The 22,837-nt window shown below is 37.5% G+C and overlaps 1 protein-coding gene across 1 annotated transcript in view; it reads left to right on the top strand.

The window, feature by feature from the left end:
* The window catches only part of LOC150102767 (uncharacterized), a 146,144-nt gene that overhangs the window by 79,564 nt on the left and 43,743 nt on the right, over positions 1-22,837 (top strand). The window contains exon 2 of the mRNA XM_090399709.1: positions 7,699-7,787. Coding sequence (XP_090255835.1) covers positions 7,699-7,787 — 89 coding nt within the window. The remainder of the gene's footprint in view (positions 1-7,698; positions 7,788-22,837) is intronic.

Here is a 22,837-nt window from a genome sequence, read left to right on the forward strand (position 1 = left end):
CATAACTTTATAACATTATACACTCCTGATAACATTTTTCATTAATTGCCTTGGTATCCTTTCCAACATTACTTCATCCCCTTAAAATACTGGTGAACTGATCCTAGCACAATAATCTAGATGCAATCTGATAAGGGCTTTGTACAATGGAATCACCACTCTTTTATCTCTCCTGCTTAATGTTCTTCTCAGCATTGAAGTGCTCCTGGATTTTCTTCCCTACTTTCACAATATTCCTCTAAACTTTAAATTTCTTTCAACCATCACCTCAAGATCTCATGTCTCCTCCCAGTTCCTCTAGTATAGAGGAATTGGGAGGAGACATTCAAGTAAAATTCAAGATTTTACATTTACTTGCATTAAACTGGTATCCCCATTCATTAACCCATCTGTCTGGCTTATTCAAATCCTACTGAAAGGCCATCATGTTGACACTATTATTAATAACCCCTCGGAACTTCACATAATCTGCAAGCAACTGACTATCTCCCTGCAATCCAGTAACAATATTATTAACATAAGTATAAATGTTAAACAGCAAAAGTTCAAGTACTGAGTCCTGTGGAATTCCACTTGTAACTTTCCTTTCACTTGACATTACTTCCCCTGTAAACAACTCTCTAATATCTATCATAATACCAATTTTCAATCTAATTTACTAACCTGATATCTAACCCCATATATTGCAACTTAAATATCAGATTACCACACATGGCACTGTGTCAAAAGCTTTTGCAGAATACAAAAAAATGGCAGTATATGCCTAATCCTCATCAAATACTCTTGTTTCTTTCTTTATTATAAATGGCAAGCAGATCACTGAAACAAGAACACACCTTAATGAATCCATGCTGACTATCAATGCAGATTTTTCAAATCTGACATCCCAAGTCAGAGAACAGTAATTCATGAATCACCTCTTTGTGACTTGAAAAGTTGCTTGCACCATTCAGTTGCATTTATTTGTTGTTGAAATCACTCTACAAATTGTGATAGCTAGTCTAATCTTTTCATTCATTTTCTCTGAATCTTGATTATCGGTGGTCAAAATATCTAAACAGTGAAATTGTCTTTCTTTGTGAGTTCAACATTCACCACAGACTTTCTTCATTTCCACTGTCCAAGCAGGAAAACATGCAGATATGAAAGATTGTCAGCAGAAATCTTTCATAAATTGTTCATCTTCTTTCCAGATACCTTGTAATCTTTTCTGATTTCCCAAACATCCTTGATCTATTCTTAACTAGTTTTCCTGATAAACATACTGTAGATGTCAGCTTTCCTCTTAGTAAGTTTCTTTCCCTACAGAACTACCTTCACATAAACACTATTGGTCTTGTGTCCATTGGCACTACAACAGTACTGAATGGGATAACCTCTGTAATTTCTAATCCTCCTTTCTTGAACTGACTAATGTTTTCACTTCTGACCACTTGTTCCAACAGAATAACTAAAATAATTTTTACTGGAATCAAAGCTTTATTCTCCATTCTGTCCCCAAACCCAGACACTGTTCTCTGACGGATATGTGAAGACAGTCAAAAAAAGAATTTAGCATATCCAAAGTGGCTTAAAACTAAAACTGCAGCATCCTACTGAACCTACATACACAACAACTATTGTAGCTGTTGCTTCAATATGCAACAACTGCAAAAAGACCATGAGCAAATTCACATCAGACTTTGTGAGGACTAAGTGCAGAAAACTTGCCTCTTGCTCAAATGAAGTTGGGCCTTATGTTCCCTCATCAAGTGCACAACTTCAGCCCATCAGTGTTTCAACCTCTCACATCAGACAAAGACAAGGTTCACCTCCAGGCATCACACTTCTCTGCCAACTCAACTATCACATTGATGATTGAGACAAAGTATCCTCTACATTACAAAGAATACCTGCATACTTAATGAATCCTCTAATATTTTATCAGAAAGACATCAAAAGAATCTTGAATAGCTTAAAATATTATTATTATTATTAAACAAGACCTCATGGAGTCAAAGACTCATCTAGGAGGTCCTTTTATCTCACACACATCTCATCATACCGGGTCTTAAACACATTCAAACTCCCTGCAGACACCACACTCTCAGGCAAGGCATTCCAATCATTCACAACTCTGCATGAAAAAAACCTGCCTCTCATTCCCCTACTCACACCCTCTTTATACAGTTTCCAGGGATGACCTCTGGTTCTCCCCTGATCTCCCACTATTCTCTGTAGAACTTCTCCACCATTGATCCTATAACAACCCCTTACCAACTTGTAGGTCTCTATCATATCTCCCCTCTTCCTTCTCTCCACTAGACTCTGCAAATTACATCTTTTCAATCTTTCCTCATACTCGACATTCCAGAGGTCAGAAACTACCTTAGTCAGTCGCCTTTGGACCCTTTCCAACATCTCTTCATCCTTCTGAAAACCAGGTGACCAAATCTGGGCACAATAGTCCATGTGTGGCCTAATCAAAGCCTTATACAATGGAACAAGAATCTCCCTACTTCTACACGTCAGTGTCCTCCTCATCATTCCCAGAAGTCTTTGTGTTGTCTTCACAATTTTGGCGATGTGTCCCCTAAATTTTAGATCCTTATCCACTATCACTCCCAGATCTCTTATTTCCTCTACTTCCAACAATATATTCTCACCAAGCATAAATTCTGCATCCCATCTTTGTTTTCCAAATTTTAAAACCTTACATTTTCCAACATTGAACTCACATCCCCATTTGCTTGCCCAATCACTCAATTTATTCAAGTCTTCTTGCAAGGCCACAACATCTTCACTACTCTTTATGGTTCGTCCCAACTTTGCATCATCTGCAAACAACTGAATATCTCCATCCAAATCTTCGCCAATATCATTAATATACAAGTTAAATAGTAATGGCCCTAAAACAGATCCCTGAGGCACTCCACTAGTGACTTTCCTTTTCCTGGATATTGCACCCCCGTACACAACTTGTTGATACCTTTCAGATAGCCAGTCTCCAATCCAATGCACTAATCTAATATCCAACCCCATCTGCTCTAGTTTGACTGTCAACTTATCATGAGGTACTCTATCAAAAGCTTTTGCGAAATCCAAGTATATTACTGTGTATCCTTCTCCTCTGTCCAAGGAAGCAGTCACTTTATTGTAATAAGTAAGTAGATTACTAAAACACGACCTCCCTTTAGCAAATCCATGCTGTCCATCAAAGATTATACCATTGTTGTCAACCCAACTCTGGATCCTAGTTCTCACAAGCTTCTCCAACAACTTAACCACAACACCTGACACACAGATAGGCTTATAGTTTGATGCTTGAGTTCGATCACCTCCTTTATGAAGTGGCACAATCTTGCCCTCCTTCCACTCTTTAGGGACTTGACCAAGTGCAAGACTCGTATTAAAAAAATATGTCAAGGCAGGTGTCAACTCTCTGGCACATTCCTTCAGAATACGTGGTGATATATTATCAAGTCCCACAGCCTTATTTTACTCAACTCCCCAAACACCTCTTGCTCACTTACAGTCAGTCTCTCCTCCCCATCATCAACTGCTCTTAATCTCTCCATGAAGTCACAATCACAAGATTGAAAGATCTTTATGAACTGCTCATTAAGTATCTCCACCTCTGCAACAGCTAAATACTAACAAGTATTCTGATTCTGATGGTATTCCTCCACTACAAGTGTTTAAAACATGTGCTCCTGAATTACTGTTCCTCCTATATCATGTTTACAATCTTTTGTATTCATCTGGTATCTATCCTCCACCATGATAAACAAGTCTATATGCAACCCATCCAAAAGGGAAAAAACTAGCCATCAAACCACTTTTATCAGTTCTATCAAAAAAATACAGTGTAAATCATCAATGGTGAACTCCTTCACCATATGGAAGTCCACCAGTTAATCAGTAGCCATGAATATGAATTCTTCCACTCTTGATCAACAGCAGATCTCATTGCCAACATCATCTGCTTATGAACATCTATATCCATCCAGAGCATGTGATTAAATCTGACAGAGATCTTCTTCTTCTTCTTCCTAACATGGAATATAGGCCATGTGGCCTGTTCCGGTCTCATGCCATCTCTTTCTTGGTCTTCCGATTCTTCTTTTTCCACTTATTTTGTATCTGTATAATATTTTTGGTAGTCTGCTGTTGTCCATTCGATTTAAATGTTCTAGCCATTTTTGTTTATACTGTCTTATGTAGTAATTAATTGGTTTGATTTTTAGGGATTGTAAGATTTCTTCATTTGTTTTGTGGTCCCACTTGGTATATCCAGCTGTTTTTCTGAGGAACTTCATTTCTGCTGTTTGAATTCGTTTTTCATCTTTCCTTTTCATGGTCCATGTTTCGCTTCCGTATAGTAGAGTTGGTTTTGACAAGACATTATATAGTCTGATTCTAGTGTGTTTTTGTACCAGGGATGGCTTAAATATACTATTTATTATGCCATTTACTTTGACAAAGTTTGATATTTTAGTGTCTATGTCTTTTTCTTCTTCGTATGATAGATCACATCCCAAGTATCTGAAAGTGTTTACTTGTTCTAGTATTTTATTATCTATCACTATTTTACTTATTATTGGGTTTTCTCCTTTGAATGCTATTATTTTTGTTTTTTCTTTGGATATTGTCATATTATATTGCTTTGAGATATCATTTAATGATTTTAATGATCTTTGTAAGTCATCTTCTGATGTAGCTAATACTATTTGATCATCTGCAAATAGTAGTGTATCTATCTTCATTTGCGGGGTCATTTGTATACCAAATGGGTTATGCTGTTTCCAGATTGTTAATATTTCATTTATATATATATTGAAAAGCAGAGGTGAGAGGGTACATCCTTGTCGTACTCCTCTTGATATATCTTTCCATTCTGAGGTGTGTTCTAATTTAACTGCTATTTTATTTCCTGTATATATTTCTTGAATAGATTGTAAAAGTTGGTTTGGTATGTTTAAATTGGTTAATATTTTAAACAATTTTTGTCGACTAATTTTGTCAAAAGCTTTTTCATAATCAATAAATGCCACATGTGTTTCTTTTTGAAATTCTCTTCTCTTTTCTATTAATAATTTTAAAGTAAAAATTGGATCTATGCAGGGTCAAGAGGATCGGCCTTTTCGGAAGCCATTTTGTTCTTCTAGTAATTTGTTTTCTACAATGCTGCTTAGTTTCTCTTTTAATATTCCTGCATATATTTTATATCCTGTATTCAGCAGGCTAATTCCCCTGTAATTATTGCAATTGTCTTTATTTCCTTTTTTATAGATTGGGATGACCAGTGCTTTTTTCCAAGAGCTAGGGGTTTTTCCGGACATCCAGACCATATTAAAAACTTTCAAAAGTCTTTCATTAAAATTTTCACCTGCATTTTTGTATAGTTCTATATTTATATTGTCTTCTCCTGGCGTTTTCCTATTTTTCATCTTCTTTATTATATTTTTCAGTTCTAACATTGTGATATTTTCTATTAGGTCATTCTCTGTCTTATAAAATTTTAATTCATTGTTCTCATCTGTCCAGAGATTTTGGAAATAGGTCACCCATTTTTCTAAATCTATTGTTTGTATTTTTATCTTTTCTTTTATTTCTTTATTCATGTATTTTATTACTTTATAGGTTTTGGGTTGTGGCTTAAATAAATCCTTTTCTAGTTCTGTTACGAAATTGTTCCATCTTTCTCTATGTTTTTTCCTTACTTCTCGTTTTGCAATTGCACTATTTCTTTTATACTCTATTTCTGCTTCTATTGTTTTGGAATTTAGCCATTTCTGGTAACTGTCCTTTTTGGTTTTTATTATATTTTCTATTTCTTTGTTCCAGTCTCGTAGTCCTCTTTTTCTAATCCATTTGTGCTTTATTCCTAAGGTTTCTGTTGCTGCTTTTGTGAGAATTTGTTTCAAATTTTCCCATTCATCTTCTATGTCACTTGATTCATGTGTGGTTTCTGTTTTTAAGTTTGTGCATTTTTGATATTGTAGTCTAACTTGAGGATCCTGTAATGAAGAAATTTTGTAGCTTGGCTGGTAAGAATTTTCAATTCTATGTGTTTTTAGCCACTTTGGTTTAAAACGAATTTTTTCTGATACCATATAAGGATCAGAGTTTAATTCAAAGCCTTGATATGCTCTTACGTCTAAAATTAACTCCGCTAATTTAAAATTTGTGATAACGTAGTCAATTACTGATTTGTATCCTCTGGCTGACCAAGTATATTTATGTATTTCCTTGTGTTTAAACATTGAATTCATTATTCTCATATTATTATAAATGACAAAATCGCGCAATCTGCGACCATTTTGATTACACGTATCTTCGCCAAATTTACCTATGTTTGTTTTGTATTTTTTGTTTCCTATTCTGGCATTTAAATCTCCTGCTAGCAGTAAATAGTCAGTTTTGTTTGTTTTATCTATGGCATTCTGTAATTCTTTATAAAATATATTACTGTCTTCTTCTTTTCCCTCTTCTGGTGCATATGCACCAATTATTGTTATGTGGCCTCTTAATGTCTTGAGTCTAATTTCTATTAGTCTTTCATTCAAATAGTTGTAATATACAATATTATTCTTTAGAGATTTATGTACCATAATCATTATACCTGCTTTTGCTCTTTCTTCTTTTTTTACCCCACTGTAGATTTGTATATAGTTGTTTGTTTCTTTTGTACCTTTTTGTTTTTTCTTTGTTTCTGTTACTATACATATCTTTATGTTAGCTTGGTTTAGCTGTTTATCAAGTTCTTCTTCTTTGTGTGCAATGCTTCTCACATTCCATGTTGCAATCTTCATTATGTGTTCCTTTTTCCAATTTCGTTTACCGTTTCCTGGGTTGTGGTCTTTTCCTTGACAGTCCGTCCGGCTTTTCTTTGCATGAAACTTGAAAGTATTTTGAATTTCCCCAGGGCAGGTTACTAACCTGTCGCTGGGTAAGTCCAGTGGTAGGGCTGCTACCTAATGCCTCTGGACAGGCAGATCTAACAGCATTTACTCTGTTAGGGTGTTAAGGTTATACCGCCCATACTCGGTCGCCAGTGCCTCGTTTGTACTTTTAGAACAGGATAGACCATGGGAAGGTGAGGTTGACATTTGAGTGGGAGAAGGTATGTATTGCGCTTCACCACCCCTTCCACCCATTTGGTGGAAGGGGTGGTGAAGCGCAATACTTTCTCACAGACATTCTGTTTCTGCTTCTCTTTACAGGTATTTTCATGAGCACTGTTCTGTTGAACTGGCTGCCACCACCATTTCTCCATTTCCCTTAAAGCTGAAAACACATCCACAACTTCGACATGTGTTTGCAGTCCAACTCCAACCTACATACACACAACATACACCTACACACATACCAAACCAACTTATCTCCCTCTCTTACCTCTGTGCTATGGAAGTCTCCACTGCATACAATTTTTCATGAGGTTTACACCTTAGGGAAAAAAATTACCTTACATGTGGCATTAAGTGATGTAGGTTTTGCAACCTGCAAAACCTACATCACTTAATTTTATCACTTAAATTTTTTTAATGTTAAACCAGCTCTGTGAGCTGGTTTAACATTAAAAAAAATTTAAGCCCTTAGCCCTTCTATGTTATTAACATCTTTTCTAAGGTTTACAAGCATTTGTGGGTGAGATTCACATTTAAATAAAAAATAGTTTTGAGTGTTATGACAAAGCTTTTTTTTTTCCTTTTGCAGCACCAGATTCCAGTGGACCTAATGATGACTCCAAGTCTAGTCATTACTCACCACCAGTTAATCTTCAATATGACACAGAAAGCAAATGTGTAAGTATTGAAAAATGTGAAATTACCAGCATACAATACTGGTTTTTTTGAGCATTGCACGATAACGCTTGGACCAGACAGGTCATTAATAGATATGGGGCTTTTTATAAATCTGGAAATATGCTTATATTAGGATACCCTGTTCCCTGGATGCTAATGCATGAACATCAACCTTGAACACTGATTTCATTACGGACAGTATTGTTTTAAACATTAAATGACATGATTGCAAAATAGTTGTGGGATTGTCAGAAATTATGTTGAAAACATAGGCCTCCTTTTTATTTTTAACTTGCTTCATCACCAATATCTGCATTATCTTTTATGATGTTCATCTTCACTCAAACACATCATAGTAAAACTAATGATGATAAATAATAAATTTAGTTTAATCCTTTATCCAAGTGTGAGCAAACAAAGTTCGCGCCTGAAAGTATCTTCAGGACTGGGGTAAGGTGGTGCAACACCAGGGCGACTCCTTGCAAAGGTGGAGCAAGCTACTAACACTCCTATCTCAGTATCTCCCATTTCAAAACAGATTTCCTTGCAGATATGTCTAATGTTATGCATTAAGGGAAGGGCCACTACCTAGACTAGTTTTGACCTTTATTGAGGTCTCTTCAGTGGGAGACAGGCCCAAGTGGAGATACCAGGCAGAAGCATTAGCAAGGTCATCTCCACCTATAGGAGTTGCCAAATGATGTGCCCCCTTTTTAATAAATTACTCTGGATTTAGAGAAAGATGTTGAAAGTTTATTTTTCACTTGGTTAGAATATACTAAATTTAGTTTAATCCTTTATCCAAGTGTGAGCAAACAAAGTTTGCGCCTGAAAGTATCTTCAGGACTGGGGTAAGGTGGTGCAACACCAGGGTGACTCCTTGCAAAGGTGGAGCAAGCTACTAACACTCCTATCTCAGTATCTCCCATAATGCAAAACACATCTCCTTGCGGATATGTCTAATGTTATGCATTAAGGGAAGGCCACTACCCAGACTAGTTTCAACCTTTATTGAGGTCTCTTCAGTGGGATATCTGCAAGGAGATGTGTTTTGCATTATGGGAGATACTGAGATAGGAGTGTTAGTAGCTTGCTCCACCTTTGCAAGGAGTCGCCCTGGTGTTGCACCACCTTACCCCAGTCCTGAAGATATTTTCAGGCGCAAATTTTGTTTGCTCACACTTGGATAAAGGATTAAACTAAATTTAGTATATTCTAACCAAGTGAAAAATAAACTTTCAACATCTTTCTCTAAATCCAGAGTAATTTATTAAAAAGGTGGCACACCATTTGGCAACTCGTATAGGTGGAGATGACTTTGCTAATGCTTCTGCCTGGTATCTCCACTTCTGGGCCTGGCTCCCACTGAAGAGACCTTAATGAAGGTCGAAACTAGTCTGGGTAGTGGCCCTTCCCTTAATGCATAACATTAGACATATCCGCAAGGAGATGTGTTTTGCATTATGGGAGATACTGAGATAGGAGTGTTAGTAGCTTGCTCCTTCTTTGCAAGGAGTTGCCCTGGTGTTGCACCACCTTACCCCAGTCCTGAAGATACTTTCAGGTGCAAACTTTGTTTGCTCATACTTGGATAAATGATAAAACTAAATAAATTTATTATATTCTAACCAAGTGAAAAATAAACTTTTAACGATGATAAATGTTTTTATATAAACACTACAATTGATTATGTTGCAAAAATATTCTAATATTCCTATTTTTTTCTCACCAAAGATTTAGTTAGTATAAAGATAATAATAATATCGGGATTTGAGATTATGCTGAAATGTTTGATTGAAATATTATTAGGTTGTCCTTAACTATGATTTCTTTAGATTAGGTTAGTTTAGCGAGTGCCAAAACTGTAGTTCATTCCAAAAGAGTGACAATAGAAGTAGTAATGGCATAAAAATGTGAGAGTGATGGAAAGAGAATATGATGAAGAAATACTAAAGGATGAAGAAATACAGGAAAGGGAGTTTAGAGATGATTGACTAAGGTGATTTCTGGAATTTTGAATATGAAGACTGGGTAAATGCAATTTTTAAAGTATAGTGGAAAGAATGGGGGGGGGGGATATGATTGTGACTTAAGTTGATAAGGGGTTAATGTCAGAATAATACGGATAAGATTTTTCATATAATGGGGGAGAGACAGGACAAGAGACCATCCCTGAAAGCTATATAAGGAGGGTGTGAGCAGCAGTAATGGGCGTGGATTTTTTGCATTGAGAGTGGTGAGTGATTGGAATACATTGTCAGTGAGTATGGAGATGGTGAATGCATTTAAGACACTGCATGATAAACTACATGTGTGGAAGAAGACTGCTCCACAATTTCCACAATAAGTCTTACCTCCATGGAGGTCTGATGATGATAATAATAATAATAAGCAGTTAAACAATTATATATTCATAGGAATGTCAACTGCATGAGTTCCCATTGTGATGAAAAGCATACTGTTCGACCACAGATGCAAGACCCCCTTGACACTTCTGCGCATGTCAGAAGAAGGCGAATCCATTCTGATAATAGAGTAATCAATGTGTTTCATGGGATGAGTGTTTATTATTATACGTCAGAAAATTAACTTTTCTTTTATGAAAATTCTAGTTTTTAAAGTGGTAACTATTTTTACTCGTACAACAGTTAGAAAATTTTATGTATAAAGCATGTGATTTCGCGTGTTGGTGGCGAATTTGTACATCACCTTATTCCTTTCTCCCCTTCAACATGAATTGACTCTTCTTGGCACATTGCCAACTGAGGTTCTCATATCTGTGGTCAGACAGTAATCTCCATCATATCCTATATGGTTCAGACTAATGAGAGTGCCAAACCTAGTTGTAATATATGGAACTTGAAGAAAGTAACAGTGATAATGGTTTTGAGGTCATTTGACATGAGGTTGAGATAGGCATGAATTTTAGATACATAGTGAGGTGTTTCTACAGGCCAGGAAATGTAGAGATTGATGATTCTGAAGTGTTTAGACAGATCAGTCTGGTGAGTGATAATAATGGGTGACTTTAACAATGGAAGAAGGAAATAATATGTGAGTAAGTAGATTGAATTTCTTGTTACTTATGGACAATTCCTTACAGCAAGTAGTTGAAGCAACATATGGGACATGAATTTTGGATTTAATAATTGCTTCATGCAGTGATAATAGAAGTTGTCACCATGATGCTACTGATTGGAAGAGAGTGATCATGTTGTTTTAACATGGGTAGTGGCTAGGCAAGTACAACTTTCAAAGAACAAAACAGAGGAGTGGAATTACAGAGCAGAAGACTAAAATAAATTAAGAAAACAGATTGGTGATTTCTTCCCTTCAATTGAAGGGAAGAAAAACAGCAGTGCCAGGAACTTGATCTGGAATCAGTTACTTATGGCATTGTTAGATTGTATTACTAAGGTTAGGAGGATAAGTAAAGTAGGGATGAAATGGATGAATTGTGGAATTATGCACAAACTTTCTAGAAAGAGGATGTTATGGAAAAGAGATTATAGAGATAAAAAGAACGGAATAACTCTCATTACCATGAGGAATATAAGGAATAGACTAGGAAAGTAATGTGTGTTGTGAGGCAGGAAAATTTGTGTTGTGAAAGGAGATCAGGTGAAGCAGTAAAGGAAAATCCTAGAGAATTCTACAGTTATGTTGCTAGTAGAAAAAAAAAGGGTGAATATGAAAGACTGACTTTAGTTGATGAAGTAGAACAGGGGTCACCTCTGCTGAAGATATAATGGAAATGTTTAATGACTATTTTGTTAATATATTTCACATAGGAATTAGGAGTAGTGTTGAATAAAAACAGGAAAGAGGACAGAAGACTGACATTTCAGAAATGGGAAATGTTTATAATATTAAATAACCTTGATGTTAAAAAGTCTGTGGGAGTGGATGAGCTATCACTGGGTATAATATGGAAATGTGCAGAACAGCTGGCAATGTGCCCTTGACTTGGTTGTTCAACAGGAGTCTGGCAACAGGTACATTTGCAGAAGAGTGAAAAGAGAAAAAATTAGTATTTCACTGCACACTCTTCACATTCCTGCACATATGCAAGTTAGCAGTATCGAACTATAGGCCTGTGTGTGTGTGTGTGTGTGTGTGTGTGTGTGTGTGTGTGTGTGTGTGTGTGTGTGTGTGTGTGTGCGTGTGTGCGCGCGCGTGTGTGCGTGCGTGCGTGCGTACGTGCGCGTGCATGTGTGTTTTGCATTTTCCTCCTAATAGTAACCCTACCAGGAGGTAATTTATTCCTACATACTCCATTGCATAACAATACATATATTACATGTAGCTACCAAGTACTGATTGACATCTACATTTCTAATGTAAATCTAATGTGTGTGTGTGTGTGTCTGTCAGGTGTTGTAGTGGTGGTGTTAGAGAAGCTGGTTACAGACAATATACAAAGCTGGATTGATTTGAATGAAAATCTTTTGAGAAAGCAAAATGGGGTCTTAAGGGAAGGTCTTGCTTTATTAACCATGTTACACTTCATAATAGGGCGACTAGTGCATTTGACAAAGAAGATGCTTATTTATCTGAATTTTGCCAAAGCATTTGGTCCTGTGCTACATGATATTCTACTATTGAAACTGAGCAGGATGGAAGTGACAGTCAGTTAATAGCTTGGTTACAGAGACAGTTGACTGATAGAGCTAGCATGTTGTGTTGTTGTGCCCTGAAAAAGGAAGGTTACTAGTCAGCATCAGATGGGTTTTGTTCTGAGCTACATTGTTAATTTATATATCAATGATATAGTTCAGGGTGTGAGAGGAGATATTCAGTTGTTTATGCTAAATTATGCTAAATCTGAGTATGCTAAATTATTATTATTAATATTATTATTATTGTTCAGGCCTCCATGGAGTCAAAAGACTCATCGTGGGAGGTCCTTCCTAAGAACATAAAGTCTGTCAAGACTCATCGAGGGGAGGTTCCCCCCTAAGAAACACAAAGTCTATCATACCACTCCTTAAACTCACTGACTGTTCTCGCCCTCACCACTCTATCAGGTAATGCATTCTACAGCTCAACCACCCTCCACACAAAGAAACCACTCCTTACCCTCTTGCTCACAGTTTCCTTTCGTAACTTCCAGGGATGGCCTCTTGTCATCACTCCTTCCCGCTGTTCAACCAAGTGAAAGAACTCCCCAGTGTCGATCCTGTAACCACCTCTCAACAGTTTAAAAGTCTGAATCATATCACCTCTCCTTCTTCTATCTGCCAAACTCTGCAGTCCACATTCCCTCAGCTGATTCTCATAACTATCCTTGTACAGTCCTGAGACCATCTTTGTCATCCGTCTTTGTATCTTTTCCACAGTTAATTTATCCCTTTCAAATCCTGGGGACCAAATCTGAGAACAATAATCCAAGTGTTGTCTGATCAGAGACTTATACAACGGAATGATAACCCTCTTATCTCTGCAGGTCAGTGTTCTCATAATTGTAGCAATCTTCTGTGTTACCTTCACCACCTTTGCAATATGTCCCCTAAACTTCAGGTTTCTATCAATCATCAACACCAGATCTCTTGTCTCCCCAACTTCCTCCAGTATAACTCCTCCCATAGAGTATGCAGCATCCCATCGATTTTTCCAAAACCTCAAGACCTTACATTTTGCTGCATTAAACTGATACTCCCATTCATTTTCCCATCTATCTAGCTTATTCAAATCCTCTTGCAGGGCTACCACATCTGCACTATTACTAATAATCCTTCCCAGCTTCGCATCATCTGCAAACAACTGAATATCCCCTTGCAATCCACTGGCAATGTCATTGACATAAAGGTTAAACAATATAGGTCCTAGTACCGAGCCCTGTGGGACCCCACTTGTAACCTTCTGTCCCCTTGAAACTGCTCCACCATACACAACTCTCTGATACCTATCAGACAGCCAATCCTGAATCCAGTTGACCAATCTGACATCCAGACCCATGTGTTGCAACTTAAATATCAGCTTATCATGTGGCACCCTGTCAAATGCCTTTGCTAAGTCTAAGAAAATTGCGGTAATTTCCCCCATCTAATGTTCTTGTAACTTTATTATAAAAGGCTAGCATATTGCTAAAACAAGAGCGCCCTTTTACAAATCCATGTTGACTCTCACAGATAACATTACCCTCATCTGCCCAGTGCTGTATACGGTCCCTCACTACTTTCTCCAAGATCTTAACAACTACTGATGACACACAGACTGGTCTATAATTAGACACTGCCAGTCTATTACCACCCTTATGCAATGGCACTCTCTTACCTTCCTTCCATTCCCTGGGCACCTTTGCCGAAGCCAGACTTTCATTGAAAAGCCAGGTTAAAGGCACTGTCAGTTCCCTAGCACATTCTCTCAAAACTCGTGGTGAAATTAGAAAGAGCAATGCCAGGAAGCTCTGACATAATGCTGTTGCAAGAAGATTTGAATAGGTTGGTGCTTTGGACTAAAGAATGGAAATGCCATTTTAATGTTACTAAGTGTAAAGTTCGTGTACGTTGGCAAGAGAAGATGGATTGAGATTTATCATATCAGAGGACCTTTGCTTCAAAAAGTGGAGAAGGCAAGGGATCTTGGTGGACAGAGAAATTGAAGTTCAGGGAACACATCACAAAAGTTGCAAGGGTTACCCAGAAAAATTGTTGCTATAATGTGAACAACCCTGTACATAAGGAGGTGCTAGTTCCATTAGATAATTAGTTCCACTAATGCACTAATCAGGCTTCATTTAGATTTCTGTGCACAGTATTGATAAGGGAATATGGTCTGCAAAAGGAGAGGTGAAGACATATAAGTCAGCGAGAGGAGTCTATCAAATCAATATAGGACAGGAAAATTAATGCATAGGATAATGAGTGAACAATAAGTCAGACCTGGAAAATGTACAAAGGTCATGTGAGTAAGGAAGTGAAAAGGAGATTTTTGAAGTGGTGAGTTGTGAATGAGTGGAATACCTTGCCAGAATGGAAGATAAGTGCTAAAGAGCTGAATATTTTCAAGGCAAAGTATATACCAGTTATTGTGATCTATGAATGTTTCACCTCCTGCAATGAGGCTTTGGAGGCTTGCAAGTAATATTAATACTAAAACTAATAATATATAAGTACATGATTTTTACTGCACTGGTGGGGTACACAGTATTTTGGGAGGCATCCTTGAATTTCTCAATATAATGATTACAAGGAATATGGGCCATCTGGATTTGTTACCAGAGCATTTGACCTTTGCAAATGGACTAAGGAAAGTATTGATTGGCTGAACTCCGAACACAGTAGTAACAAGAATTTAGGGGTAGGGGCTATTATTTTTTTTAAATTGTTACCCTAGTCATTAGAGGTTTTTCAACTTATAGTACATTAATACCTAGAAAGATAAAAGGAAAGAAGAAACTTGTTAACATTGGATTTGGAGATGTGGATTACTTTTTAGGATTTAGGAAAAACATAAACACATAGGAGGCAAGCAAAGATTACAAATGATAAGTTAGGATGGTTATGTGAAGAAAATGGAGTGTATTTTGTGAAATGTGTGGGAGGAATTTGAGGGATGGATGGAATTGTATAAAGAGGATGGGCTGCATTTAAATGGTTTTGGTGTGAGTCGGCTGGAGAGATTGTTATTGGCAGGAGAGGTAATGACTGTAATGAATAGATCTGAGTTGGTGCAAAGTGATATGAAAGAGCAAAAAAGCAAGGTAGGGAGAGAGTATCTGCTCATTTGCAAATGGGGAGGTGAATATTATGAATGAAGTAAATGAGAGAGTGGAGGTACAACACAAACAGGGAAATGGGGAGATTCAGGTTGGACGGGGGAGACATTGAAACATGCGGATGCTGAATCAAAGGTGAATGTGTGAGTGGTCAAACGCAGATTGAGATGGCCCAGGATGGGTGGGGAGAGTTTAGGTGTGAGAAAAGTTGTAGAATTGGTGGTAATATAGAGAAAGTGATTAGGGAAGGTATTGAAGAGTTACATCATAGGAGTGACGTTCGTAGGACTCGTAGAAGCAGCAATGATTTCTTATTTATTCACTAAAGCTAGAAGTATTCGAAATAAGGGGAATGAAATTGTTGCTTTGCTTGAGCTTATTTACCCAAAATTGTTGGTATAAGTGAGACGTAGTTAGATGACAATGACATACTGACAGGAATAGAGATGAATGGATATGATATTTTTCATGAAGATAGACAGGGAAGAAAGGGAGGAGGAGTACTGTTAATGGTAGCAGATGAGTTGTGCCCATCTAAGGTGGATTTGCAAGGTGAAAATAATGGTCACGGTTTTGAGGCAGTATGGTGTGATGTAGAAGTAATCGGGATAAAATATTTAGTTGGATGTTGCTATAGACCTGGTAATATGGAGGGTAATGAGAAGGAAATGTATAGGCAAATTGGCTTAGCTAGCAAGGAACAAGCTCATATTATGGGCGACTTTAATTATAGTAACATAGACTGGAAGCAAGAGACTGCATCTGGGAGTAAAGAAAATGAATTTTTGGAGTTTTTGAAAGACTTCACCTTAGGCAGCACGTAACGGAGGGTACAAGAGGATCAAGAGTATTGGATTTGATCATCTCATCAGATGATGTTATTATAAATCTGGTGTCAAATCTTCCACCAGTTGGTGAGAGTGACCACGAGGTGATCACTTGCAGGGTGACCAGTCATTTGCGGACGTCTGTTAGAAAGTGATATATGTGGAATTATAAGACTGGTAATTACGAAAAGCTCAAGAAACAATTTGCGATAATAAATTGGAGAGAGGAACTGGATGGAAAGAATATCAATGCTGCTTGGGCCATACTCAAGAACTATTTGGTAGAGGCAATATCAGAATGTATTCCAAAGGTTAAAAGGGTAAATAGAGTAGGTGTAAAATGGATGAATCAAGAGATAAGGTATGCAATCTGGAAGAAGAAGGTATTATGGAAGAAACATAAAATGAGTATTTATAACAAGCAGTTGCATGAGAAGTACAAAGAGCAGGTGAGGAAGGTGACTTGCTTGATAAGAGTAGCAAAAGTGTAGTATGAGCAGCGGTTAGCTAAAGTGGCCAAAAAAAATCCTCAGGAGTTTTTTTCGATATGTGACCAGTAGAAGAAAGAATGATTATGCTAGGATGGGATTGACTGATGAAAACGGAGGAATGATAAACACTGTGGAGGATATAGTTGAGATATTTAGTGAGAAATTTATAAAGGTATTTCATTCTTGTGAATGTAACATCATGCAGAACTTGAAAGCAGGAGGAGGAGGAACTGTTAGTAAGTGAACAGGATGATATTTCACCATGTGTTTTGAGGGAATGTGCCTGAGAGTTTGCATATCTTTTCAACATGAGTCTCTCACTGGGTCAAGTTCCAAAAGAGTGGAAAGAGGGTAAAATTGTTCCAATTCATAAGGGAGGTGATAAGAGTAAGGCTTTGAATTATAGACCAGTCTGTGTGTCTGGAATTGTGGTTAAGGTATTAGAGAGTTAAGACTAAGATTCAAAATTGTGTTGACAACAGAAAAATATTCTTTGGTGGCCAACATGTGGAAGTTTGTGCTTTAGCAATCTGATTACTTTTTGTAATAATGTGACAAATGCGTTGGATTAGGGTGGTGCATATGCAGTGGTATATTTAGATTTTGTAAAAGGTGTTTTAAAAAAATTGCCACATGACAAGCTGGTAATTAAATTGTAATGGATGGGTCTGAAGAGTAGATTTGTTCACTGGATTGGAGATTGACTGTCTGATAGATATCAGCGAGTAGTCTATGGAGGAGCGGTATCCCAGAAGAGGAAAGTTACTAGTGGTGTATCTCAAGGGTCTGTTTTGAATCCATTGCTATTTATTTTGTATGTAAATGATATTTGGAGAGGTCTGAATGGTGATATGCAGTTGTTTGCAGATGCAAAGTTGGAGAGAGCTATCAGGAGTAGAGAAGATGCTGTAGCTTTGTAAAAGGACTTGAATAAACTGGTTGAATGGGTAAATGAGTGGGGATGACAATTCAATGTTTCAAAGTGTAAGGTTTTGAAATTTGGGAAGCAGAGATGGGATATAAAGTACACAATTGGTGGAAATATCTTTGAAGAGGTAGAGGAGATGAGAGATCGGGGAGTGATTATAGACAAGGACCTAAAATTTCGGAGACATGTTACTAAAATTGTGAAGACAACACAGCGGATAATGGAAATGATGTGGAGGACACTGACTTGTAGAAATAAGGATGTTATGCTTCCTTTGTATAAGGCTTTGATCAGGCCACGTATGGATTACTGTGCACAGATCTGGTCACCTGGTTTTCAAAAAGATGAAAATGCATTCGAAAAAGTTCAGAGGTGATTGACTAAGGTAGTTTCTCGTCTCTGGAATGTAGAATATGAAGACAGATTGACAAAATGCAATTTGCAGAAATTGGTGGATAGAAGAGGGGGGGGGGATATGATCGAGACATATAAGCTGTTAAGAGGTTATTACCAGATTAATGTTGTGGAGATTTTGCACAGAATGGGTGAAGATAGCAGAAGAACATGAGTCATCCCTGTAAGCTGTATAAGGAGGGTGTGAGCAAGGGAGTGAGGAGCAGGTTTTTTGCATGGAGAGTAGTGGAATGCATTGCCCGAGAGTGTGGTGAGTGCAGAGACAGTGAATATATTTAGGGCGTGGTATGATAAACTGTGTGTATAACAGTGGACCTCCCGCTATGAGTCTTTGACTCCATGGAGGTTTTTATAATAATAATAAGAAGAAGAAGAACAACAACAACAACAAAGAACTCTTCCAAGAGACACCAATAGAAGGAATAAATGAAGATGAAGAAAAATTGTTCTGAGTTTGGAGTTGAACTGTGAAGGAACACTGAAACATTCTAGCAGATCTAGTAGTGAGTGAGTGAGTGAATTTTAATGTAATTTCTGAGGAACAGTATCCATGGAAATATTTGTAGAAAGTTCAAATAGCAGAAACCAAATATCTTTATCAAAGAGAGTGGCATGAATTAGTGACAGATGGATCATTACTGAACCTAATTGCTGCCTTCTATACTGTCAAGTATTTTTAGAGAATGAGCTCTTTTTGTGTTGGGGGGGGGGGGGGGTACCACTCCAAACATGAAAACATCAGTCAATGGTTGGACCAACTTGTTATTTGTTAGCTGTTCAGAGGTAAAGTAATACCTCAAATAAAAGAGAAAATGTAATGTTTGTGCCAATAGAGATTTGAGGGTAGAATAATTCCAAGAAAAGAAATCTCTCTTGGCCTAAACATATTGCAGAATCAGAGAAACTAGAGCTTTTAGTGGGAGAAGCTGTTGGGTGGATGTGCTGACATCAGTGGGGGCAGTTGAGTATGGGATTGTCCATAAGGTGCCTAAGTTAATACCACTGATGGCAAACCAGAATGAGATAGTTAGTATAAAGCATCAGGACAGTGGTAGACCTAAGGGGCTTTTGTATTTTATGGTATACTAATACCAGGAGCATTCAGAACAGGGGGGGGGGGATTTTTGGCAGTGGTTAGTTCATCCTGGCCAAAGGTTATTGGCATTAGTGAGACATGGCTGACAGAAGATGATATAGTTAGTGTGAAGGGTATAGTGTGTAGGGAGGAAGGATAGGGAGAAAAGAATAAAGAATGGGGGGGAAGTGTTATTGATGATAGCCGATGAACTGCAACCAAAGACAGTAGAAGTTTAACTGCAGGCCAGTGAAAATAGCACATTTGAGGATATCTGGTGTGAGACAGAGGCCAGCAGAACAAAATATACAGGTGGATGTTGCCATACAACAGGAAATGGAAAAGAGGGATAATATACATCAAAAAATAGGCTCAATGAGTGGAGGGCAGGTAATTGTTGTGGGAAATTTCAGCTATGGGAACATAGACTGGAAGAAGGAGAGGGCACATGGGAAGAAGAAAATGGAATTTATGCAGTTACTAAGGAATAATTACCTGGGACAGCATGTGATTGAATATACTAGGGGTTTGAAAGTGCTCAATCTTCTAATTGCATCTGAGAATTTGTCTATAACCAATACGACTACATTCCTACCAAATGGTGAGAGTGATCACATAGTGTTCATCTGAGAGGTGGCTAAATGTGTGGAATTTTCAGTTAAGAGGAGATATATATATATGGAATTACAGACCTAGTAAGTATGGCAAGCTTAGGAGATTGCTTGGATCAATGACATGGCATGTGAAACTGATGGGGCTAGATGTTGATTGTGAATGGGAAGTGATAAAGGAGTGTTTGAGGGAAGTGATAAAGGAGTGTTTGAGGGAAGTGATGGCAGACTGCATACCTAGAGTCAGGAAAGTAAATCAAGTGGGAGTTAAATGAATGAATATTATCATTAAGCTGGAGCTCAAAAAAAAAAAAAAAATGTGGAGGATTATTCAAAGAGGAAGGTGAACAGTAAAAAACAGAGGCCAGAAGAGTAACCAGTGTGGTAAGAAAGACAAAAGCTGAATATGAAATCAAATTATCAGTGCAGGCCAAAAATAATCCCAAACAGTTCTTTCGATATGCTGCAAGTAAAAGAAAGAATAATTATGGCAAGATGATTTTAATGAGTGCCGATGGTAGGAAGTAACTGAATAAGTTGATATAGTAGAATGACTAAGTAAACACAAAAGTATATCCTCCAGGTGGAGATATTGCAATAACAAGAGAGACAACGGCTTATATGGGAACTGAGGTAAATGAAATAGGTGAATAGCATGTTACAGAACCATAATGTGAATATAGCTATGGGATTAGATAGTATACCAGCTCAAGTTTTACATGAAGGTGCTAGGAAATTTTCAGTAGTACTACTGAAATTGTTTGAGCACATTGTTTAATCTAAGTCTCAGCTCTAGGTTAGTCCCAATGGAATGGAAAGAGGGGAAAATAGTTCCATTGCATAATAGAGACTCTAAGACTGATGTAGCAAATTATGGCTGATCAGCATATCAATATATCCAGCACCTTGTTGTCAAGGTATTAGAGAAGTTTGTCAACAGCAAAATACAGAAATGGATAGATGTTAGTGGGATACTGTATGGGAGGACAACATGGTTTTGCAAAGGGTAGGTCATGCCTCAGTAACTTGCTCATGTTTTTTAATACAGTGACAGCTGAGTTGGATAAAGGTAAGGTAACAGGATACCACATGAAATGTGAACAGTAAACTGCAGTACATGGGGGATGGATATAGGGTTGGTGAGATGGATAAGAGGGTGACTGATGGAGAGATATCAGAAAGTATTTTATTAAGGAGTAGAGTCCAAAAGAAGGCCTGTGACTAGTGGTGTGCTGCACAGTTCTGTTATAGGACTTCTACTGTTTAATTTGTACATTAACAATATAGGAAAGGATCTGAGAGGAACTGTTCAGTTATTTGCCAATGATGCAAAGTTGGGTAGAGCAATAGTTAATACAGATGATGTCAATATTTTGTAGGATGATTTGGATAGATTTGCAGAGTGGGAAAAGGAGAATGGATGGCAGTTTAATAAGCAAAATGTATGGTTATGCATTTTATGGTGAAAAGATTACCAGCTGTATACCACATTGGTGGAACTGTACTGCAGGAAATTGACAAAGCCAGAGACTTGGGCGTGTTAGTGGATAGGAAATTAAAGTTTAGGGGGAATATAGCAAAAGTGGCTAAAGTAGCTCATCAGATTACTTGGTTACTGAAGAATATTTTGAAGAGCAGAGACAAGTGGATTATTGTTCCTATTTATCAGGCCTTGATAAGACCTCATCTTGACTACTGCATGAAGATCTCGGCACCACGGTTTCTTGGCAATGAGGAAGAGGTGGAGACAATCAAGAAGCTCAAGGAGCAAGTGACCAATATGGTAGCAGGTCTATAGAATGAACCTTACAAGAGACGGTTGAATATTTGTGGATTAGAAACTGGTTGATAGGCAGAAAAGGGGTGATATGATTGAGACATACAAATTACTGAGGGGTTTTTACAACATTAATTCAGAGGAAAATATTCAGAACAGGTGTGTTTGTGGGAGAACAGGGCCATCCTTGGAAACTGAGTAAGAATGTAGTTAGCAAGGATGTTTGCTAACTACATTCTTACTCAGTTTCTAGAGTAAGAATGCAGTTAGCAAGGATGTTTGCTAACTACATTCTTACTCAGTTTCTAGAGTAAGAATGCAAAAAAACTAGAACTAGTTTTTTTTGCATGGAGAGTGATTAATGAGTGGAATTGCCATAGTATGATGTTGTGGGTGCCATAACTGCGAATGAGTTGAAATCAAAGTATGATAGATACTGTGCAAATATTGGGTAGTTCTTGACATTTAGGCCTCCCTCGATGAGTCTAAGGAGTCCATGGAGTAGCCTGTAATAATAATAGTAATAATAATTACATATTAGTTTTTCTCTTTTGCTTGAGATGTTGCTTTCCTTCTTAAGTATTAACTCTATACAAATCACATGCTAGTGATCTAGAGGGTTGGGTGTGGTGAAAAGTAAGACTAAAGAAAATGGTTCTTTTTCACAAGAAATTAATAAGATTATCAGAGTCCTACTGAAGAATGGTTTGGATTAAGCTCCTCCATAGCACAATTGGAAGAACGATGGTATGTTGCGTCCCTCGATTGAAAAAGGCCTAAGTTCAATTCTCGTCGTGACAAGAGGAATCTTTATATGGGTTTTTTTAAACTGAAGGTTAGTCAGATGTTCTCATAAAGAAGTGGCGGCATTATTTCTCCCGGAAACTTGGGTTTTTCATCCTGCATACAAACAAATTGGCCTTGAGAACACACAGGTGGTGGTGGTGGTGGTGATCAGTAGATGGTATTGGTGTAGGTGAGGATGGTAGTGGTAGTTCGCTGTAGTTGGTGAATTAAGTGGTGGAGACAAAGAGTTGTGGGGTGTGTGCCCTCCCTCAATGAGTCTTTGGACTCCTTGGAGGTATCGTGTAATAATAATATCAGAATTTAAGATTGTAGAAGTTTGTATTCTGGAAGTTTTTTAAATGAAAAAAGAGCCATGTAATGTACTGTCATCAGCAAAACTGTGTACTGGATTTGCAGTAAA

The sequence above is a fragment of the Typopeltis vanoorti genome, chromosome 10 (genome assembly GCF_054136105.1).
Source record: "Typopeltis vanoorti isolate ZY-2024b chromosome 10, IOZ_Tvanoo_1.0, whole genome shotgun sequence".
In the NCBI taxonomy this organism is placed as follows: domain Eukaryota; kingdom Metazoa; phylum Arthropoda; class Arachnida; order Uropygi; family Thelyphonidae; genus Typopeltis; species Typopeltis vanoorti.